Raw genomic sequence first — 11,004 nt, forward strand, 5'->3', positions numbered from 1 at the left:
TTTATTGGGTTCCAGTATTGGAATATTAGCAATGCCCATGATGTTATCAATGAAAATGCACAAGACAAATTATATAGATATACTATGATAAGTATATCAGATTATTGATTAAAAGAGCGAAGACTATGTAATGAAAATTTCTACCGAACATTATATTGCAAAGGCAGCTTTGCGGAAGTTAATGTGGTCTGAGCGAATCAAAAATAGTTTGGACTTCACTCCGGAAGTGAAGACATTTTCTTCACTAAAGGCTCAGATTCACGCCGTGAGCGATAAGGTAAGGAGAAGGAATATCGGAAAATACCACACAAAATGCATAGCGAGGAATGCCCAAGGTAACACAGGCGGGGCTTTTATAATGTCCCACGTTACATTTTCTTATCATTTAGCGTTCGTGAAACTGAAATTCACTAGAGACGAAGCAGCACTTGTTTGTATGCGAGACTTCTCGCGCCACTGTTACCTGGCAACGTTGGTTAGCCGAGTGGCTAAGCTTGTTTATTCAACCGAGCCATTAAACCCAGTGCTGCCCTCTGCGTAAACCTAAAATACGGTAACGACTCGTTAAAATTCCCTGTGGCTTTTTAGTTATTATTATTTCTGCATTCAGCGCGCGGCAATCTGAGTCACGCGCCTTTAGCACGTCTCGGTAGTCTGCTAACGGAGTTAGCATTAGCCGGTAAAATTTCACTTTCCATTTTAAGCCGTCGTGGATATGCAGTGTTTGTTTACCATGTATTTACATGGATTGAATACTTTACTGTAATTAATTCGTATAAACAATTACAGTAAACAGTAAGCCTTATAAATGGTAGGCAACACCTGAACAGTGTATAAAATATTTGTGTGTGTGTGTGTGTGTGAGAGAGAGAGAGAGAGAGAGAGAGAGAGAGAGAGAGAGAGAGAGTAATATGTATGTACTACGTATGTTTAACTCATCCTTATTCGTCCACAATTGACCAAAACGCATACACCGCCCTGCCTCGGCCCGACATCGTGGACTGAGTGCTTGGGCGTTTTTTCCACTGTCAGCGCCTTAATAGATACGGTGCCATCCTCAATAATATTGCTAAAATAATTACGAAAGCTTTTTACTTTCTAGCAAAGCCTTTCAGATGGTGGTATTTTGATCCACAGCCTTGCTTCCTTTGGTGTAATTTCTGCTTTGTTTTGGGGGGGTATGCGGTTACTGTACTTCTGGTTGACTCCCGTTCTCCTTCATGAAGCTCCTCTCCATTATATTCTTAGAACATTTAGCCCCATAAGAAATGCCACACTTTACAGTTCTTTTTGGGGATTTCTTACTGTTTTACTGGTAAATTGTTTTCAGTCTTCTTGCTTGAATGTCATTTTGCTTAAGAGTTGTCATCTAATGTCCCATGTCTTTAAAAATCGCTAATGCAGTTGTCCTTTACATGATTAGGTAATCATTCATTTGGGATATTATACTCTGTCTTCTGCATTTCCTCAACCCTTTGAATGATATCTACAGCCATTTGAATGGCAATCTCCTGTAGCCTTCTCCCGACTCTGCGTTAGATCCGTTCAGAGCTTTGGCGTTGTCCCTCCCGTTTTGTTTCAGTGTGATGGTCATATGCCAGTGATTGCTGAATTCCAGATAGTTGAATGTGTGCTACTTCACAGAGCGACACTCGACTTGAAATCATCCTGGTCGACATTCATGAGCTGTTCTTAGCTAGCACTGGATGTGTGCTATGGAGTGTATGCCAGGTCTAAATGCTGAATGGTTGTGTTTCTGCAGAGATATTGCATACCATCACAGAAGAGGAGTATCCCTTTCACTAAGTTGACTTTATCTTTTGGTCTTAAAAGTTGGCTTATCCACTGACTTCATCCTCAACACTTTGAGACTTTTTTTTTGTATTTTTTTTTTTTTGAGCCTGTGGCTGTGTTTCTTTCTTGGGCCTGTGTCTCCTCCCACCTTGCAGAGTCATCCTCCAGCCTTTGTGAGGCAATGTCCCAGAAGGTTCCTTCTGATGGAGTGCAGAAAGGCTTTGCTGTGGGACGGGGGCTCCTGGCCGCGGCCGAGACCCTTAACTTCAGCATGAGCGAGCGCCGCTCTGATGGCCTCTACGGCATGCCCTCCCGGCCCTCTTATGGCATGGCATCGGCACTTGGTGGTGGGGAGGGTAAGGACCGTGATGCACCGATGTCGCGTGGCCACAGCGGTGGGGGGGGCGGAGTTGGTGGAGGCAGTAGTGGTGGTGGCAGCCACCTTAGCAGCACCATGAAGCTCTTTAACAGCCTGGGGCTCTCGCCCACCGACGTGGACGCGCTGTCACAGATCCCCGAGGAGAACATCAGTGTGGAGACCTTGCCGCATCTTATCATGCAGCTGAAGAGCCGCAAAGCAGAGGCCGGTCGCCGCATGGGGGGCAGTGACCCCCGGGACTTGCCATCCCTCTCCCCTGAACGCTCATACAGGCCAAGCCGGGATGACTGGGAGGACGTCCGGGGAGGCCGCATGGGTGGTTCTGGAGGACAGGGCCTGGGGCATGGCCAGCAGGTTGACTACGGCTACAACTCCATGCAGGAAGGCCCATCTAGGGGCTACGATCGCATAGACTATGGTGAGAGCAGCGGCGGAGGGGGCAGGGACCGGCCGTATTCCGAGCTTTCCCGCGATCGCTACGGTGACCTCGGCTTGGGATCCTCATCCTCGTCTAACAGCTTTATGCCGCGACGGACCGGCGCCCCCTCCCACGGCAAAGTGCAGGACTTCTTGGGAGTCATGCCCCAAATGTTCCCACACGTGTGCTCTCTTTGTGACTTTGACGTGCACTCCACCATGGTGAGTACCCCGAGTGACAGCCGGCACAGAAACACACTCAGCCCATTCAGAGCCATTATTCCCTACGCACACATCTCACCGCCAGGATCACGTTTGCTGATTGTTTCTGCTCATATCCGTAAAGGGTTGTATTTGGCTTTCATGAGGCCGCTCCAGCATTTCTGAAACACACGCGCAGTAATGCACCAGTGCTTGTGCAGGGTTGACGCTGCCTCTCTTGTATTACTGTGTTCCCCTCATGTTCAGCTTATTAAATCATTTCATGATTAGAACCTGCAGTTTTTACCATTTTGGTTTCAGGAAACCATTATTCACTTGTTCCCTGAGGACACTGGAATTTCACCTTCTCTGCACACTAATCATTTTTAGTTTTTTTTATTTTTAATTTTATCTTTAATCTCTTAAATGAGGTCTGTACTTGATCATTGTATTTTGAAAATGTCAGGGGCCTCACACTCAGGACATGCTTTCTGAAAACCAATCCTCTTTCGCTCATAAAATGCTCCCTTTTGTTTTGTTGCAGGAATGGACTCAGCACACAAATGGACTGCGACACAGTGAAAACCGTAGGATCCTCCTGCAAGTGTAAGGCTCCATACTGTTTATTTTGTGGCAGTAGAAATAAGATGTTGGGTAGTTTTCTTTTATTCTGAGTATTGAATACCATTTTGAAATTGCAAAAGATGGTAGATCTGGATATCGGTGAATTTTATTGATCCCAGAGGAATAATCTTGTCCACGCAGCAGCAAGCATGTAGAGCAACGATGAACATACATTTAGTGCAAAAGACTTGTTGCAAAAATATAGGGTGCAGATAGTGTGTGTGTGGTTTTTCTATGAGCAGTATGACGCATGCTGCTGTTTCACCATATTTCAGGTATCCAGACTGGCGACCACAAGAGGCCTCAAGTAGAGTGTGAGTGGTTCACATCTTTATAATACTGTGATGCGTGGTAAGGAGAGAGCGCTACATTTGCGTTATCACTGAGACATCATTGTCATGCATGCAGTTGGGACCCTCCACTGATCAATAGGTGATGAGTGATCTGCTCTGTTTTATGACCGGTTATGATAGTCGTACATTAACACTGTTTAATTTGGGGCACAGCAGCATTGTGTAAATTGATATCTGTGTTCTTGTTGGATGCTACATGGTGTCTAAGGTCAATGCATTAGAATATCAGGAACACCATTTAAGGGCTCCTGCATGTTTACAAGGTAATAAAATATGTATGTATGACACAAATGACTGTGATCCTGTCCTCTAATAGGTCAGGGTCACTCCTGCTGGAAACAACCAACCGTTCAGATGGAATTCTGGGTCCGGCTCCCCTTGTCCAGGGTCCACATAGAGGCGGGATGAACTCCAACTGGGGTATGATTCTCAGAAATAAGAGATGATAGGTGTCAGTCATTTGACTGCAGTACACCAAAGTTTTTAATGTCTTAGGTTTTAATAGCACAGGCATTTCTTAACTGACGTAAGTAAACTCTTGCTTAAGTCACATTTGTGTAAGTGGGATTTTCCTTCTCATACTAATCAAGGAACCTGGAGCATCGTGATACATATTGAACATAAATGAAAAGAGGATGTAAATTTACTTGCCGGCTTATGACGCTTTTGCATTGGCGCTACTGTAAATCTTCTTATTTGTTTTTGCACAAGTCCAGATTTACTTGAGTTGGTTGAAAATATAGAAGCTCTTCAGCTTAAGATGGGGTTACATTCCAATGAACCCATCGCAAGTTGAAAATGTTAAATACGATACGACACACTGTGATGTGTAAAGGACATAGTGGGTTTGGGAAAATTTGTTTAAACGCTGGAAAATATCGCAGGTTGGGCCACCATAAGGCGAGAAGCATCTGTGATGGTTTTAAATGGGGATAGGTTGTAGTGCTCGTTTTTATTTATTTATTCTTCTGGTAGGTCCTGGATCGATGAACCAAGGACAGGGACTTTTACCCCCACCTAAGGTAAACCGGCCCTGCATCTCGCAGCACGTTCATCAGTGAGAGCTTCCTCCTGAGCATGTGCTCAGTGCTGGTGCTCAGTGCTGGTGCTCAGTGCTGGTGCTCGGTCTGACCGCCCGCCTTCCTGCGGCCGCAGATACGGAGCAGAGTCGTGGTGGCCAAGTACGAGCGGAAACCTCTGACGCTGAACAGCTTGCTGGTGCTGGCACAGCCCTTCGGGACCGTCTGCGAGCACCTGGTGCTGAAGAACAAGGTAAGCGGAGAGCTGTGCCCCTTGGCCAGACGAGTCGTGTCTGCGTGGGGCAACAGGAAAAGAAGTGCTCACTCTTCAGCAGTGACGTTTCTGCTGGTGACATTGCTTGGAAGTGCTGTTTTGTTTTTTTTTCTATCCAGTTTGCACACACTCACTAGCTGGTGATGACTTGTGCACAATACAATATACTGTGGGTGCTGTTTTCATTTAGGTCCTGAACAACACGGTCGTTTTGTGTTTACAGGCAGCGCCGATGCTGCTTTTCTGCAGGGGCAGTTGCCTCGGCCTGACTAACTTAACGCCTCTGTCATTTCGCAGGCCTTCATGGAGATGCAGACTCACGAGGAGGCCGTGGCCATGGTCACCTTCTACCAACGCAAGCCGGCCGTGATGCACGGGAAGGAGATAACCTTCTACCTTTCTCGGGAGCTGGTGGTGATCGAGGTAATGGGGCCGCGGTGGCCGTTTTCTGCAGGTACGGTGTCTGTTCACATAGTGAAGATATTGGTCCGGACTGATGCCGCTTCTGTTTTGTTCTTAGAAAGGCAACAGGCCTGACAAAGACCCCAGGGATGTGAAGGGCAAGGCCAGCCAGGTGGTTTTCTTCTCCAACCTGCCCAGGGAGAGAGAGAAGAAATCTGAGCTGTTAACTCTGGCACGGCGATTTGGCACGGTGGAGAAATACCTGTTCTTGAGCGAAGAGGTAAAGTGCTCAAACCAAACTAGAATTATCAATACCCTTAAACGCACTCCTAAAAACAAGATTTATCTGAGTAAAAACATTTGTCTAATGTGTTGAGAAGTCCGTGCTGGCCATCTGTTTGTTTGGCTTTTGTTAAATGGAAGCATTTTTGGTGCTTTTCTCTCAGGCGTTTGTGCAGCTGGGTACCCCTGAAGATGCTGAAATGATGGTGAAGTATTATACTCTACACCCATTGACCATCAGAGGCAGGAGCATCAGGCTAAACATCTGCACGAAATATAAGACCTTGATGTAAGTTAATTCATAAGCACAGATGAGTCGTTAGTGATGGTTTTTGTGCCACAATAACTTGCCTTTAGCTGGGCTGTAGATTTTTGGTTGTGTTTTCTTTTCACCGTATTGTTTGTGGCCGTTCAGAGTGAACCCCTCCAGGAACATGGACAGACAGGACTTCAGCAGGAGGAGCGGCGTTGGCTCGGGCACCAGAAGCTACTCGAAGAGCCAGAAATCGCCATCTTCTGGGGACAGGGTTGCCCGAAGCAAGGAGCAGTCGGCATCCAAGGACGAGGAGCTAAAGGCTGACGACGCTGCCATGCCAGAGGGCGGTGAGGGTTCCGGAGACGAGGTGGCTGGTGTGATAGAGGCCGATGACATGGAGGAAGGTGACCACGAGGAAGCTGGCGATGAGCAGGAAATGGTTGCTGAGATGGACCTGGACCAGCCCGAGCCTCCCTCGGAGGCCGGGGCCCAGATGGAAGAAGAGCCCCCTCCCCAGGCCACGGATGCCGGCATGGGGACGGAGCAAGCTGGCGACGTGGGGTCCTTGGACGCGTCTACCGGAGCTGCCTCGGAGCCATTGGGACAGGAGGAGCAGGTGGAACATGCAGAGGCTTCCCCTGAGGAGGAGGCTGAGGTCAAAGGTGATTCACTGCTGGCAGAACCTTCTGGAAGCTTGGAGCCTCAAGGGGAGGAGCCGATGCCAGATCAGGCAAGTGTCATCCCCATTTTCGTGAGCTTCAGTGGGATTAAATGTCCAGGAGGCAGTTACTCTTACTGCCTTTTGGACGTTGTACAAACCACTCGGGTAGTGAGTGAAGCTTCATGTGGGTGTTGTCTTGAGCAAAAAACAAAAAAAAAGAGTATTATAGTTAGAATGCTTTCACAAGGTAGTTGTCTTAATGCTTGGAGTGTGGGTTTTTACAAAAGGAATTAAAGAGAAAATTGTTGCTCGTGCCAAATACAAACCTTTCTCTAGATCCATTTAAGGTCATGAAAGTCTGGTATAGATGGTAGATCAGCATGCAGTGGTACATATTGATTTGTCTCCATAAAACATTGCTATTAACCATTTGTGCGCTTCCTTTGTGCACCTCCCAGGACGTCCCAAATGAGCAGGACTTCCCCGAGAACATGGATGACTTTGTGACTCTGGATGAGGTGGCAGAGGAGGAGGATAGTGACACCCAGATGAAATCGGGGGACACGCCTACAGGTACAGCCTTCTCTCGTCATCCTAAACGTGGCACTTTTCACTGTGTGTAACGTGTCCTTGACTTTGTCGAGTGTGGAGCTGTATGGGGTCATTAAAGTGAAAGTCCTGATGAAATCCCCCCAAGTAAACAAACTCCTAAAGTCCAAGAGTATCAGAATGGGACTGATGCCAGATACTGTGTTTATAATTACCCAAAGTGTACCAGTAATGTACATAAACCACTGGGAAGTGTTACTTAGACCGGTCGGTCCTTTTGAGAACTTTCTGTGACCTTAAATAGCAACAATAATGATTTAAATTTGTGACACGCAGTTTGCAAGCTGAAGTTACTGGACAGTGTTTAAGATGGCAGCTTTACGCGCTACTCCTATTTGAGTTCTCAAGATTTATCGTGTTACTTTTCCTAGTGATTGCATGCAGATTTATCCATAAATTACTTTTTTCCATAAATTACTTTCTTTTGCTTTTTTGCAGGAAGCTCAGGCAGAAGTGGGGTTAGTATACTCCTTTACTTTACCTTCTCCCAAAATGACGTGAAGTTGTTAAACGTTTTAAGCCTAATTACGGTTTGTGTGTTTGTATTTGCTGGAGTAGAATAATACACCTTTTCTATGAATTACAACTAGGGGCTGAGGGTCGTCAACGTGGTTGGGTTCAAACGTGGCTACAACTTCCTCGATGAAATCCTTATGCTGGCTAAACCTTTTGGGAAAGTGGTTCGACATTTGGTGCTGAAAGTGAGACCAGAGGTGAGACACTATTCCTTCCTTTCATATCCGCTCTGAGCAATACACATGAATAGTAAAATACATTTGGATTTACTCCTGGGATTGAGGTGCTGGTTGTTATACCTGTAGGTCTTGTAAACCTGTATTGCGTTGCGGGACAGGCTTTCTTGGAACTGTCTTCGGAAGAGGAAGCAAGAGCGATGGTCGACTTTTACAGCGGTAATGTGACGCCGATGGTGTGCGGGAAAGCCGTCAAGATCTACCACTCACAGACCTACGCCACGATCCAGGTGTGTGTAAATCTTCTTATTCCAGATGCTGTCTTTTTTATTTTTTTTTTAAATCAGACCTCTGAATAGACTACAAATGTTCTCGTTCCACAGAACGGACGGGTCATCTATGTAGGCCAGCTCCCACCCTTCCAAACGTCAGATGCCTCGCTCCTGAAAATTGCCGAGCCCTTTGGGAAAGTGAGACGTTATTTCCTCAACCGAATCCGCAACGAGGTTCGTGTTTTGCTTGCTTGCTTTTTTTTGTTTAACAATTTCATTGCATTGAAGTATAATACAATTGAGCCTTCTTATCTTTGAGTTCATGTCATTTACATATCATGGTAGTTTGCTGGTATGTCCATCAACACGTGAAAATTGTTTTCTTCCGCCCAGTGTTTTATTGAAATGAAACGAGATGAGGATGCAGAGAGAATGGCCAGTGCTTACAAGGACAATCCACCGAAATTTCATGGAAAGCGGTTGACCGTGTATTTGAGTCGGAAGTACAAGCAGCTTAAACACGGGTAAATATGAAGAACATTTAACTCTTTACGATAGTTTTTAGCACCAGGTGTTGCCCGATGGTGCACTTTTGAAACCATGTTGCTGCTCATTCAATGGTCGGCCACCCTCTTCCCAGATACAGACCACCAAAACCAGACTCTGACGAGGAGAGACCCCTGAAGCGGGAGTGGTCAGAGGAGAAGGAGGACGCTTCTCCGAAGCCCAAGATCAAGAAGGAAGAGGAGCCCCCAGCCAAGAAGGCATGTGTGCGGGCAGAGTCGCCCCCTGCAGAAAAGCCTGGTTCCCCTGATGAAGACCAACCCCAGCAGGAGGGAGAGAAACAGCAAGATGAGGAGGGTCAGGGAGGTAGCACTGAGGCCCCCAGTGACCAGAAGACTGATGATTCTGAGCCGCAAGCTGGCCAGGCCTCTGCTGCAGCAGACAGCCAGAAGGATGCCCAGGAGGTGAGCAGGACCCACAGAGAAAGGGAGAGCATGTCCGCGACAAACAAGTGCAAGTCATTTGGGTAAAGTAGCTCCCTGTAGTGTGCTGAGCTACACATTACTGCTACCCACTCCAAAACTTTACACCATCCTCTTTCGAAACGTTTGCAGTTATGTTTTGGGTTTTCCTTCTCTGTCCATCTGCTGCATGTTAGTCAGTGTGCGCCACAAATATTTGTACGGAAACATCCAAGGAATTCTGATCGACATGCACACCTGTCCCGCTGAAGGATTCTGTCGTTCTTTGTTAGGAGTGTAAAGGTGACGGCGCAGACACTGCGCCTTCGAATGGAGTGAGTGAGAAAGGTGTTGAAAAGGAGGATCCCTGCACCAAGACACAGGCCGAGAAAAGTGTACCGGAGCCCCTGGGGCCATACCAGCCCAACAATCCCGTGGGTAAGAGCTCCTGAACTCGTCCAGACTGACTAAAAGCAGTTAAGGATCAGAGAGGATTTCAGGCTCTCATGGTATGGTAGACCACCTAGTTCTCAAAGTTGGCATGTCATTTTCTGATGGCTGTCTTACATCTGAGGCTGCCTGTGAGAAGTGCCATGAATTGTGTGTTTCAGGTGTGGAGTACGTGAAGATGGGGTACTACTGCAGAGTGTGTTTTCTCTTCTACTCCAACGAGGAGACTGCCAAGAAGGTGCACTGCAGCAGCTTATCCCATTATGAGAAACTCAAGGTAATGGGGACACAGCATGGGAGCTAGACACTAAGCTACAGCCAATCAATTTCAAGGCACAGGCACACAAACACTGGGAAATTTAGACAAACAACTTGGCCTATTTGCATGCCTTTGGATTGTGGAGTAAAGACCGAATATCTAGAGGAAATCCATGTAACACGGAGCGAAGAGGGAAATGCTTCAGAGAGAGAAAGAGGAGGCCAGCTTCAAACCTCCAGCCCTGAAGATGTGAGGCAACAGTGCCACCTACTGGGCGTCAGTGTCATTCCACCTTAGACATCTACAGCACTCAACATTGTGATCTTGAGCGGTGGGGAAAAAAAATCATAATGAAAATGGTTTCCGATATAGGGAGAGAAATAACATGTGAACGTTTTCTGAAGTTGCACAATGAACCATGAGTTTTATGATTCTGTATCTGATTTGTATTTCCCCCTCTCTTTCTCCTTCCAGAAATACCTCAGTAGAGAGAAGACCAAAGCTCAGTGAGCAACAAGCGGTTCACTCTGCTAAAGTGTTGCTGCATGACTGGTATCTAATTTTAGTTTGGAGGTGACGTTGTACTGCTCTGGCTTTTATGTGGCTTACGGCTCCTCTGGATTTTGATAGCGGGGGTAGATAGGGGGATTGGGGGTTTTTCCAAAGGAATATATAAATATATATATAACTTTTTGTAATGCTTCAATTTTTTTTTTTTTGTGCTGTAGTATTACTATCCTGTTTTGTTGGTATTATTTGAGTAGTATGTACGTTTTAGTATGTTTGAACTGACAGGATTTTTTTTTTGACAATAGTGCTAAAGATCTTATGAGTATGCTATTGTGGGTTGCCAGGTCACATCAGTTTTGAACACTTCTCCCTTCATCCGCCTTCCCCTTTTGAGAATAAGTGCCATTAAAATATACTTGTACTACCTTAAATGATGTTAGACTATCCTTTTTAATTAATAAATTGAGTTAAATACTGCATTGCATGAAAGCTTCTCTTTTGTAAAGCAATCATTGATACCAAAGTTGTAGATGATCACCAAAAACCTGTCAGCAGTCCCGTGGGATGCTGAAGTGGGCATCATCT

The 11,004-nt window shown here is 46.2% G+C and overlaps 1 protein-coding gene across 1 annotated transcript; it reads left to right on the plus strand.

Annotated features, from left to right (window-relative positions):
• The first annotated feature begins 215 nt into the window (after positions 1 to 215).
• On the plus strand, positions 216 to 10,896 carry matr3l1.2 (matrin 3-like 1.2). The gene is made up of 20 exons (XM_049027533.1): positions 216 to 2,812; positions 3,336 to 3,397; positions 3,691 to 3,729; positions 4,085 to 4,188; positions 4,744 to 4,790; positions 4,924 to 5,040; positions 5,359 to 5,484; positions 5,582 to 5,743; positions 5,910 to 6,034; positions 6,161 to 6,731; positions 7,121 to 7,235; positions 7,710 to 7,729; positions 7,862 to 7,984; positions 8,125 to 8,253; positions 8,347 to 8,469; positions 8,629 to 8,759; positions 8,876 to 9,203; positions 9,494 to 9,638; positions 9,812 to 9,927; positions 10,384 to 10,896. The coding sequence occupies exons 1-20, from the start codon at positions 1,976 to 1,978 to the stop codon at positions 10,417 to 10,419; spliced, it is 3,456 nt and encodes a 1,151-aa protein (XP_048883490.1). The 5' UTR covers positions 216 to 1,975; the 3' UTR covers positions 10,420 to 10,896.
• The last annotated feature ends 108 nt before the right edge of the window (positions 10,897 to 11,004 follow it).

Source organism: Brienomyrus brachyistius, chromosome 10, assembly GCF_023856365.1.
Source record: "Brienomyrus brachyistius isolate T26 chromosome 10, BBRACH_0.4, whole genome shotgun sequence".
NCBI lineage: Eukaryota > Metazoa > Chordata > Actinopteri > Osteoglossiformes > Mormyridae > Brienomyrus > Brienomyrus brachyistius.